This window comes from Corylus avellana, chromosome ca5, assembly GCF_901000735.1.
Source record: "Corylus avellana chromosome ca5, CavTom2PMs-1.0".
Taxonomy (NCBI): Eukaryota; Viridiplantae; Streptophyta; class Magnoliopsida; order Fagales; family Betulaceae; genus Corylus; species Corylus avellana.
This window is the reverse complement of record NC_081545.1, coordinates 11,534,240-11,554,796: the sequence shown is the minus strand read 5'-3', so window position 1 is coordinate 11,554,796 and position 20,557 is coordinate 11,534,240. Positions and strand designations below refer to the sequence as shown.

The 20,557-nt window shown below is 36.9% G+C and overlaps 2 protein-coding genes across 3 annotated transcripts; both read right to left on the bottom strand.

The window, feature by feature from the left end:
- Positions 1–7,294: 7,294 nt before the first annotated feature.
- LOC132181071 (F-box/kelch-repeat protein At3g06240-like) lies at positions 7,295–12,716 on the bottom strand. Of its 2 annotated transcripts, XM_059594125.1 has the most exons (3): positions 12,444–12,716; positions 12,165–12,342; positions 7,295–8,853 (listed from the first exon to the last, which is right to left on the bottom strand). In XM_059594125.1, the coding sequence occupies exon 3, from the start codon at positions 8,840–8,842 to the stop codon at positions 7,607–7,609; it is 1,236 nt and encodes a 411-aa protein (XP_059450108.1). In that variant the 5' UTR covers positions 8,843–8,853; positions 12,165–12,342; positions 12,444–12,716; the 3' UTR covers positions 7,295–7,606. The 2 variants fall into 2 exon arrangements, with proteins under 2 accessions (XP_059450108.1, XP_059450109.1); XM_059594126.1 differs by lacking the exon at positions 12,444–12,716 and having other exon boundaries at positions 12,165–12,434.
- A 5,726-nt stretch (positions 12,717–18,442) lies between these two features.
- LOC132181767 (F-box/kelch-repeat protein At3g06240-like) lies at positions 18,443–19,702 on the bottom strand. Its single transcript, XM_059595003.1, has one exon. The coding sequence runs from the start codon at positions 19,700–19,702 to the stop codon at positions 18,443–18,445; it is 1,260 nt and encodes a 419-aa protein (XP_059450986.1).
- Positions 19,703–20,557: the final 855 nt, after the last annotated feature.

Genomic DNA, 20,557 nt, shown 5'->3' with positions numbered 1-20,557 from the left:
AAGATGTTTAGCATTTCTCGTATTATTATGGAAGACAATTAAAATCAAAATTCTATAACCTACCATAGTCACACGCAAATTTAAGTATCAAAATTCAATTTTCTTCCATTATTTTTCTCACCAGAAATGTATTCAAAGTATTAACTGAAAAAACACTATGTCGACTCTAAAAACTTGTTTTATCACAATTTATGCGGAATAAATACTATGAAGCAATAAACAATTCAATCACCCAAAATATATAAAGCAATAAAGAGGCAGACACATATATTTTGGTTACAAAAAGGAAACCTTTTAGAAACCGATCTAAAAGTAAAATCTCTCCGGGACAGCTAAACCCAGGAAATCACTATCAAAAGATTATCCAAAAATTACAGACACTAGAAACACTTACAACCTTTTACAAGACCATGGCTCTGTAAGATCGACAAGCCTACAACTCGTTTCCTTGCTCACAATCTTCTTCAACGTGATTCTCCTTTACTGGACCCTTCTGATAGACTTCTCAACCGTAGATTTATCAAATGAATAACTAAAACTCTAAGAGATTCAATTTAACTCTCACCACATATGATCTCTCTTAGCACAGCCTCCGACGAACTCTCTGGGGGCGAAAATTCGCGCCTCTCTCTTCTATAATAATGTATATATATCAGTACATCAAACCCTAGACCTGCGCCCACTAAAAACACGTTTTTGGGCATAATAGGTTCGGGGTGTTTGGACAGGTTAATGGGCTGTTCGGACAGGGCCTTGCGGAGCAAAAATAGAGTTTTTGGAAAGCTTGTCCGAACAGCCTAGCACCGTGTTCGGACATGGCCTATAGTGGGGAGAAAACAGCATTTTAGAAATGCTGTCCAGCATTGATCAACAAATCCGATCGATGGCCGTTTGTGGTCCGATTGAGCTGAAATTTTGCAAGGACGTTCATGGCACATGAATCTACATTATAAACGGTGAAGATTGGATTCTGAGCATTCTATATCAGTGTTTGAGACTATGAACAGTAGCCTCTGCATTTTGAAACTGAATTAAGCCAACACAAAAACTAAAAAACTCTCACTTTGGCAATTCGGTGACAAAACCAAAATGCCGAGCCAATCCCATCATCTCCCCATATTTACTCCCCCTTTTTGTCACAAAATGACAAAAGGTTTTCATGTTTCCTAAAACACTTCACTAAATACATCAAGGCATATGTGGAACAGGAATACAGAAATAAAACTCATGATCACAGATAACAGAACATGCATGAAGTAATGCAAGATCATGAAGAAACATCAGTAAAAACTCTCCCTCAATGTGTGACTCAATATCAACAAGGGAAAAATGTTTCAAACAAGAGTATTCGTAAGAAGAGTATATCCAATAAATGATAAAAAATTGTAGATTAGGAGAAACTCTTGTTGAATGTGCCAAAAAAATACCCAAAGCATGCAAGAGTATCAAAAGATGAATAAACAAAATTATTGTAGCAACTCATGTCATGCCATTATGTACCATCACTATTTATGCTATATGTGTTGTGTGTGATAAGCCACAGTCAAGAGTCAAGCAATGGACAAACATCTATTGACAAAGAAGGCACATTAAAACTTTCAAACCATATGAAAGAAATTCATATCTTGTTAGGTTAGAAGTCAAACCTTACTAGGGCCTAGTCACCCTCATCTAATATTCTCCCCCTTAGTCTTATCACAAGGCTTAGAACTACATTCGGAATTTTAATTATAGATGAGCCAAGCACAAAAAATTGACATAGTGAAAATTCCATTTTTGGAATATTTTGGCATTTTGCACATTTCACTTTAGATTTTCTCTTTGAGAACATGTCTTTCATAAAAATTAAAGTACAAGACATAAGGATTTGAACTGGAATTTATTGGTTCTAGGTTCAACCAGCATTTGGTCAATCTTAACCAGCATTTGGTCAACCAGCATATGGTTTGTTCAACATAACAAATTTGTCATGGATTGACATTCCTTCTTGAAGCTTAAGTGCATAGAGATAGCATAAATGAAATGCACCACAATAACACATACTTGAATGGATCAATGTCAGTTCATTATAAAGATAATCAACTCAAGCATGATAAGTGTATTCCATAGGTACATAAATTAAGAGGATTTCCAATTAAGCAATTAAAAAGCATTTAAAGCATATATCCATCTTAACATTTCAAACATCTTTGCAACACCAATTCCTTTCTCAAAAATTTATTAACACAAATAAACCACAAAGAAGGGCAGCAAAGAAAAACAACATATTTGAATTGAGATTACAACAGGCAATACATGAATGTTCTTTAGCATTAAACTTTTATCACATCTTATAGGTCCCACTACAAAATAATGATTTGGTTTAATAACTACTTCTAGGTCTTCACAAGACATTACACATTCATGAACACTTGATTCGCAAGTAGACAAAAATCTTGGTGGTCCGCACACAATATCTCATCTATAAGCCTTTCAAAGATCATAACATATGAATTTCTTGAAAAGTCCTTTATGAATATGCCTCATAACAAGAATCTCAAAACAAACATGTATACACTCTTCATACAAAAAGTGTAACAAAAAAAAAAAAAAAAAAATTGCAATGCATAAACTAGAAAGCAAAAACAAAAATATGCAAAGCAAAGAAAAACAACATGCTCTAGGATTTTCAAAAATAAGCAAAACAACCATTCCTAGACATGTTATTTACTCACCTAAATTTAAGTGAGATACTACCACCCCCTTTCAATAGATGAATGGTATAATCCTTCCTAACACAAACCTTCTTGAAAGAATGTGTAGAGACGTGAACATTTTCAATCTTGTCTAATCTAGACACACCTCCCATCATCATTGTGCATAACCCCAAAGGTTCTTTCCTAGAAACATAATTTTTATTTTTATACACATGAGGTTTCACTTTAAAATAGTTGGGTCGAATGTGACCAACTTTTTCACAATGATGACAAGTAGGGATAAACCTTTTAGGAGGTAGATTCCTAGGAGGATGGACGACTCTATACTTGGGGTAAGATACACAAGGTTCAATATGAATTTTCTTAACTTTCTTACCTTGTGAGGTCGAGGCAGCTGCTATTTCTCTTTTAACCAAAGAGTCTTCTATTTTTTTTTATTTAACAAATATTATCTCGGAAGTAGAATCATTGTTAGAAGACAAAGCAACATGACAATCAAAACTTAACTCAAATTTATCACAATCAAAATTCTGAGTATGCAACATATTCTCAAGGGAATTGCTAGAGAATTGTTCCAATTGAGTTTTTGACTCTTTTAATTTATTTTCTAACAAATCAACTTTAGAACCTAAAACAACATTTTCATATTTTAAAAAATCAATTAAAGCATGTGATTCAGACAATTTAGTAACAATAGATTATTTCACATGTTCAAGATCTTGAAAATCCTCCAAACAATTTGTGTATTGATGTCTCAAAAGAGTAAATGTTTCCAACAAATTGTTGAAGGAGTTTATAAGATCATATTCCACTTGAGAAGTATTCATAACAAACAGGAGTCAACAGATCTCACTCAGGAATTTAATCCAAACAGAGTGAACCCGCTCTGATACAAATTGAAAAACGCTATGCCGACTCCAAAAACTTGTTTATCACAATTTATGCGGAATTAATACTGTGAAACAATAAACAATTCAATCACCAAAAATATATAAAGCAATAAAGAGGCAGACACAGATATTTTGGTTACAAAGAGAAAACCTTTTAGAAACCGATATAAAAGTAAAACCTCTCCGGGACAGCTAAACCCAGGAAATCACTATTAAAAGATTATCCAGAAATTACAGACACTAGGAACACTTACAACCCTTTGCAAGACCTTGGCTCTATAAGATCGACAAGCCTACAACTCGTTTCCTTGCTCACAATCTTCTTCAATGTGATTCTCTTTTACCGAACTCTTCCGATAGACTTCTCAATCGTAGATTTATCAAAGGAATAACTAAAACTTTAAGAGATTCAATTTAACGCAAACCACATATAATCTCTCTTAGCACAGCCTCTGACGAACTTTCTGGGGGCGAAAATTCATGCCTCTTTTCTATAATGATGTATATATATCAGTACATTACACCCTACACCTGGGCCCACTAAAAATACATTTTTTGGCAAAATAGGTACGGGGTGTCCGGACAGGTTAATGGGCTGTCCGGACAGGGCCTTGCAGAGCAAAAATAGAGTTTCTGGAAAGCCTGTCCGGACAGCCTAGCACCGTGTCCGGACATGGCCTGCAGTGGGGAGAAAACATCATTTTGGAAATGCTGTCCAGCCTTGATCAATAGCTCCGATCGATGGGCGTTTGTGGTCTGATTGGGCTGAAATTTTGCAGGGACGTTCATGACACATGAATCTACATTATGAACAGTGGAGATTGGATTTTGAACATTCTATATCAATGTTTGAGACCGTAAACAGTAGCCTCTACATTTTGGAACTGAATTAAGCCAACACAAGAACTAACATTAACAATAGAGCCCATAAATCTTCTGTTGTTTAATTGCGTTTTACACAAACGAAATTAAAGGACACTTAATTCAAACTGTTAGATTAGATTATGAGATATTCTACACATCATTTTCTCAACCATTTTTTTTTGCAAATTTAATTAATCCACCATTGATTTGTGGACTCATGTGGGTCCTACAAAAATTCAATGGTAAATTCACTCATTCACTATAGAGAGATGGTTCAAAGATAGTTGAGATAATAATTTTTAACATTTCTGAATATATGCAGAAGTGCATAAACCTAAGCATTGCTTTAAAGCAAATGCTTAAAGTATATAAATGCCAACTAGATTTTCTATTTTTCCCTTGTGAGACTTACCTTATTTAAATATTTTTTAATACCTTCCATTTAAAATATTCCCAAACCACAAAATAAATATATATCCGTATTAATTTTGAAAATTCATTAACAGTAAAAAGAAAGTACCCATCTTCTCACTTGTTTCCTATAAACCATTGAGAACCGATGTTTATTTTAGAACTCTTCACGGTAGTGCTTCTGTTTCTCATCTTGAGAAAATGCAAAATAGCCGCATACCCAAAGACGCCATTTTCTACTCCAGTGTTGAAAGTAAAAGTACTACAGATTGTTGAGCACAACAAATGGGGAGGATAGTTGAGAACCAAAATAATTTGTGAAGAAAGTCTCCTCTTTGTTATTATTTTCTTTTTCTTTTCTCTAAATTTTCTTTTGTTTGGGTTATTAGAGGTTAGATCCACTACAATCCTTCCACTTTCACCACCCCCCGTGCCCCTCCTCCTTCACCGACCTCCACTCCACCATCCACGGGTCTCACCCCCGCAAGTGGACTACATGCTCTGCCATCCCTTTTGATCTCTTACAACATATCACTTTCATCACAGCTCCTCTAGCTCTCTTATGTGGAGATTTTTTGGTGCACGAGAAATTTCATATTTGAATCTAAGCCCTAAAAAAATTTATTCTTGATTTTTTTTCCTGCATCACCTCCCTTGAAGATATCTCCTCCATTGTTATACATCTACCTCTTAAAAGTTGGACAAGAGTTAAGTTAAAATAAGTATCATTTTTTGGAACCCACATGTTTCATCATGAGCAACTACAACCACCAGCTTCACTAACGGCTTTTCCAATTGACGACTCCACTCACAAGGAGTTCCACCAAGGGTGTGGTTGGATTGCAGTGAAAATAGAAGTTTCTTTTTTGGCATTTGTATTTGTGTTTTGTTTTTTTAATGTCTTGGTGTACCTTGTTCTTCTCATTTATTAAAAAAACACAATACAACTTACTGAAGAATTAGACAATCCTCATTAATCATTGCTATTACTTTTAACATCTCCTTCTAAAATGAAAAGCAATAACATGCTAAAAGAATCAGACAAATTCCGTTCTAATGAGTAATGCTACAGTCCCTCCTTTCCTCCCTCCTCACTTCCAGATGTGACAGTGCCATTGCATGACCAAATGGCGCAACAGGGTGGTCGGCCGCCTATGGATACAAGATTCTGACAACACCAACTGAGTTTGACTCCAACTCTTCCCCCCCCTAACAAACTGTAACCATGCACATTGCTGTACTCTTTCTTCATTTTTGTAAACCAGATGGTTTGGACCAGCAATTTGATAAGCATTTTGCAGGGGTGCATATAAAGGGATATGGAGGTCAATATCAGAATTATCTTAAGCACACTAATTGAAGAACTGCAAACAAGTAAAACCAGCATTGCATATCTCGCCTTTGCTTGCTATTCTTAGTGCCATTACTACCACCAGACGAACTCATCTGCCTTCCCAAAACTCCATCTGCTATATTCAGCAGAACATGGCAAACGACTCTCAATTGATTTGACTTATAATACCTGGACTTGTAGTAGAGGGGGACTTGAAACCAAATCAGTCAAGCCTCTTGCAAAAGACACGGGAAAATGCATGCACAAATGTATAATAACAAGGAAATCAAGGCTTCAGTGATATAAAGCTGTTTGCCTAGGAATACATAGTTTCACAATCCTAACTAACATCTGTTCACAGTTCGTTACTGATAGACAAATACATTTTGCGCATTTGCATACTACAATCACATAATAAAAGAGGAAAAAGTAACTGGAGTAGTAGATACTTTAATGGAAACACCCACTCTATAACGCTACTGCTTTTGAGTTTCAGAAATGCACAACAGAAACATACCACAGAAAATCCATATATTTGGAAGAAACATCAAGGATAAGGACTAATATTTTCTAGCATATTCATGAAATTATCTTCATCACAAAAATGCAAGCACTTCCATGGGGGAGACACAAATGCTTCTCTCATGAGGGAGAATAAAAATGCTTCTCTCAGTTGGTTTTTTTTCCCTATAGGCGCAGAAGTGTACAGCACATTCAAATGATTTGATGTTCTCTATGTTTCTTATACCCTTCAAGGCCCACCAATGATCTCTCGACTTTATACCAGTCTGCTGGTTTTGGCATGATAATGAAAATATATCATTCTCTATCTGCCTGGGGGAAGCAAGGCAGATGTACTTGAATTATGGACTTGCAATATTTACTATAAATGATAGCAGAAAACAATGAACCAAAATCACTTTCATATGGTGACAAGAACTCAAATTTAAGGCAGTGAAAGACAGGATGCCTGAGGATGACCTTAAATGAGGAAACACAATGGGAAAGAGGGATATAAAACTTCGAAAACGTGTTCATGCATTCGAAATTAACCAGGATATTTGAGCAACCAACAATCATCATTAATACATCCAGGATACTTGATCTTAAATGAGGAAGATTTTTCTTTGTAGCATGATTACCTATCAATCATTCGAAACTTGGATTTTACACAAATTATGCTCAACAGACCCAGCAGCATTTGTAAAAATTCATCCCCCCAAACACAACAAAGCTCAGAACCAAAACAAAAGAAAAAAGTAACACCTTGTAAAAATGAGCATGGGAAAGAAATAAATGTATTTTTAGCATAACATCCAGAGTCATATGACAAAGTAACCTCTAAGACTTGTCATGTATCATCTATCTACCTCTCCTTTAACCTTGTGCTTAGTAGAACCAGACTGAGTCACCTAGTTTTCCAGAACTCCATCTGTTATATTCAGTAGAACAAGGCTCTCCACATAGGTATCCAAAGAAAACGAGTCTGTTTGGCCACAAATGTGAAGATCCAAAGTTTGTTGGCTACTGGGTCCATAAGAAAACAACTTTCCAGCCTTGGTCAGTAGAACTTCACCATTCTTTGTAACGCCTATCACCCTCTCCAATCGTTCCCCAATGTCAATATCAAACAACTTCGTCCAAGATTCTGCTACTCCATACTCTTTCATCACCCACACGGAGTGAAACTCCTCATTGCCACTTTCATTAAAGGGGACAAGCGCAAGCAACCCATCAACTGTCGCCACAGTAACGTTCAAGTGTTCCGCTCCTTGCAAGCTCTTAGGCATAGCCACTTCAAGAAAGGCCTCATCCTCCATATCAAACAACACGATCACATTACGAAACGCACCTTGTTGTCGTGGAGTGTGTGCTGGCCAGTGTACTGCCCCATTCAAGAAAACTGATGAGGACCACATCTCGATGACATAGGGAGGACCAGGGGCCTCAACAGAGCGCCATGCGCCGGTTCGGAGTGTATAAATCTCAACTAGAGGTGGAACATCATTGAAACGAATATTAGTAGTGCCTTCAAGATACACAAGTCTCACCAATTTGTAATCATCGGTCTTGCGGTCATACCCAAAGCCAAGAGAATGGATAAATGAACCGTAAGATCTAAATCCAATATTAGGCTCCGGAAGGGATATAGCTTTTTGAATAGAAGGGTTCCAGAGAACAAATAACCCAACTTTGTTACCGAAAACATCATCCGCAAGACAAAGTAGGCCATTAGATGATCCAACTACGTACAAGAAACTGTTGACTCTCTGATGTAAACAACGCAATTCTATGAAATCTGATGGATATGCGAAGAAACCCCCTTTCTCTTCTATTTCTTGATCGAGAGAAAGCAGGAGGATATGTATGGCAGGGGAGCTGTAGTCCAGGTGTTTGGTGAAATGGTTGCGAGGGAATGGCTCATCGAAAGAATGGAGAGTGAATCTTTCTTTATTAAGTTGGTAGTCTAAATGGTGAAGGAGAAGGTGGGGATTGGAAAGAGCATGATTGAGGTGGGTGGCGACAAAGTATGGGCTGGAGATGAGAGAGTACCATGTCTTGCAAACACACCTGAATCTCATGAGCGACTTCACAGGCAGTCTTGAGAGGATTTCGATGATCGCCTCGTTTGGGAGATATTCTGACATTGTCTTTCTTTCTGTGGCAATTGAAGACAGTGGGGTTAGGTAAGCTCAAGCAGAAAAAGTTAAATGAATTCCTGAACCAAAATATAGAAGGGGTGAAGGCCACAAAACACAGAGTCAAAGCTGAACTTTTTTAGTGCCCATAAAGATAGTTGATGTTATATATCCACAGAAACTCGAAGATTCTCATTTTGTGTAGAACACTATATTCAAAGACGCTGTGAAAATATTGTTAAACATTATAGCATGCAAATCTAAACAGAAATCTGCAACCAGCCTCTACAAAAGTGCTTCTAGTAAAACAGTCGATGCAAAAAAACAAAGAGAAGGATCTTGGCAAAAGTACAAGAGCAAGAAACAGATGATCACACACCTGTCCCTTTAAAAGTTAATCTGTTTAACACAGTAGAAAAATATTTTAAATTCTATATATATGGTAATGACCTAATGAACATGTATAGACTATGTTAACGAAATTTCATATGCATGGTAATGACCTAATGAACATGACTACCCAAGTAATTACCACACTTTGCCACATGTCTTCCACATATTTTCAATTATTTCAAAAAGTCTACAAGAGACTATAAAATGCCAGAAGCACTTTAAGAGAAGCATTAGACTATAATTAAAGTGTCACATTGCCCGAAAAGCACAACTAACTCCATAGAACAGCAGTAAGAGTAGGAAACACTCTGGAGGACATAGAACCTAGTTCATGGAGGAAATAAAAAAAATAAAAAAATAAAAAAAAAGGAAAAGCAAATGAAGATTTTGTAAGATGCAGGGCAAAGATTACAACTCATTATTACGCAAATAAGAATCTTGGCATTAAAATTATTATATTCTTAATCCAGACAATGATTCCAAATAATTTTTTCCTGCAAGAATAAAAAAAATTACACTAAAAACTAGGGAAAATTACACTTTACCCCCCCAAAGTTTGGGGTGTTTTTCAATTCGACCTACAATGTTTCAATTTTTGCAATTTACCCCCACCCCCCCAAAGTTTCAATTTTTTGCAATTCAGCCATTCTGTCAGTCAAAGCCGTTTTGACTGACGAAACAATAATCACGTGCACCACACGTGATCACTGCTGGCTTTTTGTGCCCAAAATGCCCCCATGCCTATCCATCACACACGCACGCCCAACCCACGTGACCCACGCCGCTCCGATCTCCACCGCTCCAACTTTCCGTTCAGTTCTCAGGTTTGTCTCTCTATTTCCCTCCCTCTCTATCTCTCTCTAACAAGTAACACGATTAATGGTCTAAGTTTCTAACAAATTTCTCTCAAATATCTCATGCTCAAGTTTAGTGCTTTCTAATTCTTACAAGTTTCATAGAATCACGGTTTTCGTTAATCAAAGTTTGGTGCTTTTCCTTTGCCGGAGTTCGTTGAATCCCCAAAATCTGGCTTCGAACTTGGTTGGCTTTGCTTAGATTTGGCTCGCCTACGGGAAGAGAACAAGGCGTGGGGCAAGCACATGGAAGAGGACAAGGTATAGGGCAACGCGTTAACTTTCTGGAATGCTCTCATCTCCCAACATCTGTCTTTGGGCTTAGACCTAACCAATCCAAATGCAGAACATGGTTTCCTGAAGATTTGTATGCCGCCGACAAACAAAACATACAAGTAACAAATTGACTTGTGCGATCCCTTTAGGAAGAATGTCAACAAAATGAATAAGATTATTCTTGAAGAAACATCCTGGCCAGGCACTAGATTTTGGACATTCTTCCCAGTTGGGAGACTCTTTTGTTATTATATTGTCTAGAAAATGAGTTGTGCTCTGGGTTCTGGTTGTAGAAAAGGACATTCAAAGTTTGAATTAATTTACCGTTAAAGGGGACTGTCTTTGAACGACAAAGGAGGCAGAGGAGGAGATTCCGTCGTTTGGGCTCGCTATCTTGTTGCAGGTAAAGGCAAATTTCCGAGCAGTGACCCATCAACTAACTCTAGCGAAGGAACAACACCAAACGACGTCGTTTGCTGAGGGTAAGGTGTGGGTGGGGGCATTTTGGGTACAAAAAGGCCCGCAATGATCACGTGATCACTGTTCCGTCAGTCAAAACGGCTTTGACTGACGGAATGGCCAAATTGCAAAAAATTGGAGCTTTGGGGCAGTGGATTGCAAAAATTAAAACGTTGGAGGTCGAATTGAAAAACACACCAAGCTTTAGGGGGCATAAAGTGTAATTTTTCCTAAAAACTACCATGCTCACCTAAGCTGAGATTTGCATATATTAGAATCCAAAACAACTTAGACCTAATATTTCACTTTCAGAAAAAGTACACATTTTTGATAGGTAAGTAAAATGTAATTCTCCCGTGCAGGAAAAAGTATCCATACTCCCCTCAAACTACCACCGATATCCTTCCAAACTACCAATTGTGTCAATGTCTCTCCCCTAAATTACCAAAAAATGTCAATGTCACCCAAATAACAAAAATTTCATTCATAAAATTATCTAAAAAGAATCTTAAAAATAAAACTAAATAAATAAATAAAAAAGCGAGCCACACCTGTTTGGCCAAGGGGTAGCTTGGTTTTTTTAATTTTTAATTTTAATTTTTACTTTTTTGAATTTATAAGTATATATTTGTCTTATTGACAATTTTTACAGTCATTATTGCCTTTTTGCTAGCCTTAGTGACACGGGACATTGAGACAATTGATGGAACAATCGTGAGGGGAGATATGTGTATTTTTCCTTCACATTTCCCCCACATATTAGAATCCAAAACATTGCTCAGAAATACAGAACCGAATATAGATCAAAAGTCATATCACCATCTCGAGTAACGCTAGAAGGAGGACTCTTGTCCTCTTGTGTCCTCCTGATGTGGTTTTTAAAATCACAATTAAATTTAAGAGGATCATTATCGATTTTTTTTCTAAGGAGGACTAGCATTACTCATCACATACTCGCCATGATTCAACAACCAAGGAAAGAAACCAACAAAACGAGTTTCAGAGAGTAATTCATGCTTCTTCTTCTTTTTTCTTTTCTTTTTTTTTTTTCCTCTATTCTTTTTAACAGAACAAGAAAAGAAACCATAAAACCCAATTTCTCATTTTGTTCACTTTCCCTCAATTTCCCCAGCAACCAAACAGTGAGCACACGATGACAGCCCAAAGATATAAACTCTACAAGAAACCCCAAAATGGGTACCTTTGCAAAGCCCTTGCCTTTCAAATTTTCAGATACAAAATACCTCATCTAAACCCCAAAGAGAAGAAACACCCACAAACCAAACAACACACAAGAACACAAACAACAACTCCGAAAGAAGAAAATCAGGTTTACAAAAGAAATTGACCTGGTAGTGGAGCAGGCACAGAGATAGACGGAATTCAAAGCTGAAGTCTTTCTCTTCTTCTACTATGCTCCTTCGTCTCTCAGCAGCAATGGCGAACCCAGAAGCTACGAGGCTTAGGAACCACCACCAGAAGGTGCACCAGGGAAATAGCGGATTTGGACGGAGACCCCAACTCCACCTTCAACCGAGCGAGCGAGTGAATGAATGATACAAACTCGCCCTTGAAAACGGGCTTGCAACGGAGGACGCGAAGAGAAGATTAAAACAAGAGAGAGTTACCTTGAAGAGAAATTCCAGTCCCCACCGGCCGGCCTTCCACCCACTCTCTTTTCTCTCTCTCGGCGTCGCAGCACAACAGGGAAGGGGGCAGCGTGCTTCGTGCGCTGAAGAAGGAAGCAGGGGTTCTCTTATGGGGAAATTCACGCGACAATGGTACGGGTGCCAAAAGTTACCGAATAAAACTGAAACTAGCTGGTAACCGGGAACCCGGCTAACCGGAGTCCTGGTTCCCGTCCCAGTTTCTCAAAACCGAAAATCGGGGTATCTCAATTTTGGTTTTCGGTAAAAGCCAAAAAATTAGACCGGATTGACACCTCTAAACAATGGGGAACCAAACTTGATCCCCAAGCTATTGATTTTTCTTTTTATCGTTAAAAACAATAGAACAAAACAAAACCTACAATTAGGATAATATTATACATCCTAACATTTTTTTTTCAAATTCTTTTTTCCAAATAATCTGGTCCATTCAATAAATAAATAGATTTATATATATTTTTTTTTTCTTAAATGAAAGTGTGGTCCAAATCATTTAGAAAAAAATGTTGAAATGCATAATAGCCCTCTAATTATGGTTAGTCTTGAAGTCGGCTAGTACAATTAAGGATTTGAACTCCGCCAAAGTTGGAGAAGTCAGTAATTTCACTTACTTCAGTCGAACGTGTTTCGTTCCGTCACTGACCATCGGTTACGGTCAGTAATGTTGGTTTGGGCTAGGCCACGATTTTGTTTTGAGCTATTGGTCCTATCCATTTTGGGCCAAATTGGACCTAATTTTATTATATTTTCATGCATAGTTTAAACTTTTAAATGGTTAAAACTTATTATATTTATGTTGACTTTTGCAATACCCTTAATATTTTAGCTCCTTTTAATCTCTCCCTTATCATTAGAATTTTTTCGTTCACTTAAACGGCTAATAAGAAAAATACCTCTTATTAAAATGTAAGTTTTATAAAAATAAAAATTTATCTTTAACTAAAAATTTTAAAAATAAATAAACTAATTAATTAATATAATGAAAAAACTAAAAAGAATTCGTGAAAACTTCACTTACCCCCAAACTTTCCCCTTTTTTTGCAGACATCCCCATTGTTCAAAAACTCTCAAACTTTCGTTTCGTTCTAAATACCCCCTACCGTTAAATATTGCAGCTAAATAAAACGGCAAAATGAGTAAAAGACATTTATACCCCTAAAATTTTTAAAAATTCCAAATTTGCCCTTAATTATAAATAAAAAAAAAGTATTATTATAATTAGGAAAAACTTCACTTACCCCCCTGAACTTACGCACCTTTTCCAAACATTCCCACAATCTTCAAAGTCTCTCACTTTGGTATATTGAACTTTCGTTTCGTTCCGTCAGGATTTTCTGTTAATTTTTTTTATTCAAAAATAATATTTTAAAAAAAAAACTCTTGACCAGTGGATTTACCGGTATTCTATCCAAACACTTTCACGAATCAGAACAGCACTACATTCTAATAGTTTGAAAGATCCCGGTGGGTCACTTGTGACCCACCAGGGTCATTAAGGTGACCCATGAAGGGTCACAACTTGTGAGCCGCCGTGGGTCACCAAGTGACCAATTGGAGGATCAGAACTTGTGACCCACTTGTGACCCTCCGATGGGTCACTTTTTTTTTAATATAATAATTATAATAACAATTTTTTATTTATAAATAAGGGTAAATTTAAAATTTTAAAAAATTTTAGAGTATAAAGGTTTTTTACTCATTCTACTGTTTGATTTAACTCCAATGTCTAATGGTAGAGGGTATTTGGAACAAAGAGAAAATTTGATACACGAAAGTGAGAGACTTTGAAGATTTGATGCGTACGTGCGAAAGTGGGGCTATGGGTCAGTTCAAAGTGGTGTGTTCAAGACCCACGACGGCGTCACAGTGGGTGTGTTTGTGTTTTTTGTTTTTCAATTTTTCTTTCTTTGTTTTCTTTTAATTCTATAAATAAGGGTATCTTTTGTTTATTTGACAACGAGTTGAGTATATGACCTTTGCACAAGAAATCAACCTCTTTTTTCTTTCTTCGCTTTTCCTTCGGTTCGACACTTTCTTTTGGAGCATGATCGAGAATTGTCTCCAAAGCGTCGTCGAGTGAAGTTTTGACCATCAAAGCAATCAAGACGAACAAAGTTCTGATTCATCACTTGAATCGACGGCATATAGCCTCCACAATGTAAAATACATTCTAAAATTGTAGAAGAAATATGATAGGGAAAGGAAAAATATGAAGGCAACAAATTTAAGGACTTCAAGGCTTGATCACAATGATGATTTATTTATAACGTATTGTCCCCTTTCTAAAGTGACAATATGATTAGACAAAACCGTTCTTATGATACAATAAATTCCAAAGGGTACTCGATCTAGAATAACACTTTCTAGAGTAATTGAAAACACCCTTAAAAGGTCTATTTATAGTAGTTTTGGATTCATCTCAATGGCCCAAATTGATTCAATCTAATGGTCATGAACCATAACAGCCATATCCCACTTAATAGCCACCTTAATTAGCATCTTAATCCCTTCAATCAGCTCTCAATTTTTTGTATTGCACTAGTTCAGCCAAACAAACTTCGACCGAAGCTTTCGAGTTTTTATATCGATCTAATTCGGTTGATCGAGATACTTCATTTTACTTGATTTTTCGAAATAATTTATGACTCCTCAATACTCATCGCTTTAATGCGTACGTGCGAAAGTACGCCTCATTAGCACCCAAAATTTATTTTCCACCCGCTTAATGTGGGCAGTAGCTAGCCCTCTTTTTATCATTGGATTTCTTATAAAGGTATTTACTTCACTATCTCTCGCAAGTGGTGGAGCTATGATTTTTTTTGTTTGTTGGGAGGGGGTGAGGGCCAGTGAGATGGAATTGTTGCATACTAAAAGGGACACACAGTGTGTAACTTAACCCACCATTTTCAAGCTTTCGGAATACTGAAAGCTCATCAACCTGGAGTTTATGAAATTATTTTGAAGAGATATGCATGGGCGTGGCTAATTACGAAGCCCACAAAAAAGGAGAACAAAAATCGGTTCACTCAAAATCCAAGGAAAGAGGTATCGTTCAAGATTGGAGAATCTCTCATATCATTTTCCACATTCTCGACACTATTCCAGCTTTTTTCACTTGGGAAGTTAGGAAAATTAATAAAAGTGCAAACTTCTGTGCTCATTATATGGCATATTGAATCACAGCCAAAATGTTTTCTGGCAGCATTCCATCTGCTCCTCCTCCTCCCCCCTCTGTTCCTATTGTCGGTGAGAAAGATCCACCATTCTCTTCTGGTTTGATTTTGTAGGTCTCTTGTACTTGCATAAAAAAAATTTAAAAAAAAAACTCACTAAGAGAAGCATGCAAATGAAACATGCTTTTAAGTTTTAACTGCCCACAACAATGCACTTAAAACTTTGGGTAGAAAAAATCTTTCATAACTATTTGAAATACACAAAAAATAAATAATTTTAATTTATTTAATAAAATCTAACATTTCAGAAGTAAGTTCCGTACGAATAAGGAATAGGATTCTCTCCATTTAATTTTAAATAAAGAAGCCGGTTCCTTATTTTAAGAGGGGCAAAATTGTCAATTCATTTTCATTTGTAATTGAAAGAATTGTTCTCCTACGAATAAGAAATGTTATCTTCAAAGGTGACTCCTTTACCGTCATAAATGTCATCTAGATCAACTATGATCAGATTAATTAGGTAGTAGGATCCATACCGTTATCTCAATAGATGCTTCCCTACTTCAATATAAGACAATAGGAACATAAACGGAGAGTATATCCAAGATTTTCAAATGAAAGACGTCGTAATTATAAATTTTTTATAATTTATTAACACGTATCAATATGTAATTAAATAATATTAATTTTTTAAAAAAAAATTAATAACTTGCTTAACACGTGTCAATAAGCCAAAAAAAAGTTAAAGTGTACCATTGCTCTATCCAAATCAACCAATTATGAGAATAACTGTTGCTAATTGAAAAAGATGTTTTCATAGTTGACATTTATTACATTTGCACGCTCCAATCACCCAATAAAGGGCAAAAAGCAACTATACTACAAGATATTTTAACAGTTACTGGGTTGAAATGGGAGAATTAAACTTTTGGATCTTTTCAAAGTTCACTAACAACAGGATCACTGCTTTTGCTGATGGAAAAATATGTTGTGAGTTGTAGAGTTTTTTTTTTTTTTTTCTTCACAATTGCATGTTTACACTCATCTAGTAAAGGAGGATTGAACAACTGGAGTACCATCAGAGCAAACCTCTACACTCTTTAGCTCCCTAAATTGGACAATTCTGCCTCAGTCCATGTTATTATGCAACATAGACAAAAATTAATGCAAGCAAATTAAAAAAAAAAAGATTACAATTGCATTGTTGAAACACAGATCAAACCCTTGCAGAGATTGTCACTGTAAAATATAATTATAAGGAGCCAAGTCTGTGGTGATTATTATCAAAACGCTTGCTCTTGCTTATGCCAAAGTTTATGCCTTATGGACAGTGTATAAAATATGTATAAAACCAATTTATGATCTTCCAAGCTTAGGCCTCTTCCCATAATTCAGAATCAGAAAATCTTGTATGATGTCAAGATTAGAATACAATGAACAAAAGACAATCAAAATATTCTAGACTTATCCACTTAAACTTTTTGCTGCATAAAAGTTATTGTGACAAAAAAATAAAATAAAAAATAAAAAATCTCTAGAGTAATAGATACTTTAATGGTGGCACTGTATAATGCTCTATTTCTGATTTTCAGAAGATGTAGAACAGAAACATAACAAAACACTCCATTTTCTAAAAGAGAGATGTTACACACACTCTTACTTATACACTTCCTGATATGGCTTTTAAAATTACCATTGGATTTGAAATGGATCACTATTAAATTTTGTTCCAAAAGTGATTTTAAAAATCACATTTAGGAGTGTAGAAGTAGGAGTGGGGGAGTGAGAGCATTTGTGGCATTACTCTTTCCAAAATACCATCAAAAGTAAAAGAGTATAAATGGAAGGACCCTACAAAATCAATATTTGTGAAGCAACATCATCAAAGATAAGGATAAGGACTGAGAGCTCATGACTGTAATACTTTTCAAGTATATCATGCAACTATCTTTCACCGCATGAGATGATTTTTTTTTTTTTGAAAAACAAAAACTACATCAACTAACAGTAAACTTCATACTCTGTTTTACTAATGTACAAAGACATTCAACGAGCGTGGTTTTGAGAATTCAGCCTGAACATGTACTGGCCCTTGGAAAATAGACCATAAGCATGCACTCACACAATTACGAATCTAAGATAACTCCCAAGTATCAAATCAACCATAAAACATTCTGAAAAATCAGAGTAAACCTCCCTGGTGCTGCAACAAACTTGGCCTCACCTTCATCCCATCCCCCAAACGACAACAAAAAAACCCAACTCTGCGCCCATTAAACAAACAATTAGCAGCATCAACCATTAGAAGGATACTAAGAACATTATAGTACATGTTACTTACTTTAGTGGTGGAACTTCCTTTTGGTCAGAGGATAGACACACCTGACATAATTTGAGCATGATTTACCACATTCATTTTCGTCCAAGTTCCAACGCAATTTAAGGTTTTGATTCCTGTCATTCTCCATTGCGGATTACCACACCCAAGAGAACAAAAACTACTTGAGCAACCAACAATCATTCAAACATTCTGAACACTTTTATGTACAACAATTACCTACTATCCAAAACATTGATTGATGCAAATTATGCTAAAAAAACCAAGCAGCATCTGTCAAAATTCACCCAACCCAAGACAACATTGCACAGAACCAAAAACAAACTAAAGTGAGTAACAAGTGGCATCACAAAGAAAAAAACAGTGTACTTCCAGCATAATATATCCACAGCATTATACCAAGTAAAACTAGGATCAAGTATCTCGCCTTTACTTGCTATTCTTTGTGCTTAATTAGCGCCAGACTGAGTCGCCTGCCGTCCCAGGACTCCATCTGCTACATTCAGCAGAACAATGCTCTCCACATAAGTATCCAAATAAAACGACTCCGTTAGGCCTCGAATGTGAAGATCCATTGTTTCTTGGCTACTAGGTTCGTAAGAAACCAGCTTTCCATCCTTGGTGACTAGAAGAACTTCACCATTCTCGGTAAAGCCAATCACCCTCTCCAATCCTCCTTCAATGTCAATATCAAACAGCTTAGTCCAAGATTCTGCTGTTCCGTACTCCTTCATCACCCACACGGAGTGGCACTCGTCTCCTGACCTTCGATTACAAGGGACAAGCGCAAGAGACCCATCAAGCACCGTAACAGCCATGTTCAAGAGATACCCTTGTAATTCCTCAGGCACAGCCATTTCACCAAAAGCATCATCCCCCACATTGAACGACACGATTACATTGCGAAAAGCATGCTGGCACAGCGGAGTGTGTGCGAGCCAGTGGACCGCCCCATTCACCAAAGCCGAAAAGGACCGCTCACCAATCACATAGGGAGGGCCGGGGGCGGCAACCGAGCGCCACGCGCCGGTGCGAAGCGTGTAAATCTCAACCAGAGGTGGAACCGTGTTGAAACGAATACGAGTCTTGCCCTCAAGATACGCAAGTCTCACTAGCTTGTAATCATCGGATGCTGGATCATAACCAAAACCCAGAGAATGCATATGCGGGCCATGAGATTCAGGGCTCGGAAGGCGTATGGCCTTTTGAATAGAAGGATTCCATAGAACATACTCACAGCTATCGCAACCGGAAACGTCATCGGCCAGACAAAGAAGGCCGTTAGACGAACCCACTATGCTGAAAAATCGGCCGCTGCTCTTCGGCGGGCGATGGAATTCTGTGAAATCCGATGCGCATTCGAAGAAACCCCCTTTCCGTTCTACTTCATCTCTGAGATAATACAGAAGTTGATTCAGTGCTGCGAAGCTGTAGTTCACCTGTTTGTAAATATGCTTGCGAGGGAATGGGTCATCGGAAGAATGAAGAGTGAAGCGCGCTTTCTGCATCTCGTCGTCGTAGTGGCCCAAGAGAAGGTAAGGTGGGTATTGGGGATCGGAGATAGCGCGATTGAGGTGGGTGGCGATGAAGTGGGGGCTGGAGATCAGAGAGTACCATGTCTTGGAAACGCAAATGAATCTGACCAGCGACTTCACCGGCAGCCGCGAGAGGATTTCGACGATCACCTCGATTGGGAGATGGTCTAGCATTTCCAAGTGTCTGGCCGAAGCAGTGCTTCTGAATTCTGATGCCGAAGCTTCAGTAAAGCCCTAAACCAAAATATAGGAGGAAGGAAATCACCAGACAGAAAACGGTTTTTCACTGGCACTGTTAATTTAGCCTTCACAGAGAAAGAGAAAGAGAGAGAGACGAGAAAATGGGTGTTTATTTATTTATTTTTTAATAACGAGTAAAATAATTATGACAGCCAACGAAACAAAACAAAGTTACTAAAACCAGATTAAATCAAAACACCAACAACCTCATAGAGGGTTCTTCAAGATAAAAGGAGATTGCAGAAAAGCTACCAACGATACTGGTTGTAAAGGTTCATAGTAAAAACAATTTAATGTCGTAAGCGACATTCAAAAGCTATATATTTGTGAGACAAATGACAACAAAGTCAATATACTTTAAGATTTAGATCTAAATTTAGATCTGAAGTGTTTTTTTGTTGTAAAAACCCGACTACGAAGATATTGAATTATTTAATTTTTTAAAAAAAATATATATATAAATGCACACTATTTCACTACTAAATTATAGAGTAACATAGCCCTTTGATTTTTGAAAGACATTCGAAGTTTTAGGCTAATCTATAAAGTTTTGTGTGGTTGTGATTAAGTCTTCAAATAATTTAAAAAATCATAATTAAACAAATTTTCCAATCGGATGTGACATAAAGTAAGGCACTTGCATTTATATATATATATATATATATACCATAAAGATAATTAGCCACTTGGCCTAAATGGTGCAAGAAGCTCCTAGAAAAGGAAACCATCAAAACAAAACGACAAAAATAGTCCACCAACTTGATCCTCGTATAATACCCATTAAAAGAA

Excerpts from the sequence above, each read along its gene's own strand:
- LOC132181071 (XM_059594125.1), bottom strand. The coding sequence starts at position 8,842 with ATGTCAGAATATCTCCCAAACGAGGCGATCATCGAAATCCTCTCAAGA.
- LOC132181767 (XM_059595003.1), bottom strand. The coding sequence starts at position 19,702 with ATGCTAGACCATCTCCCAATCGAGGTGATCGTCGAAATCCTCTCGCGG.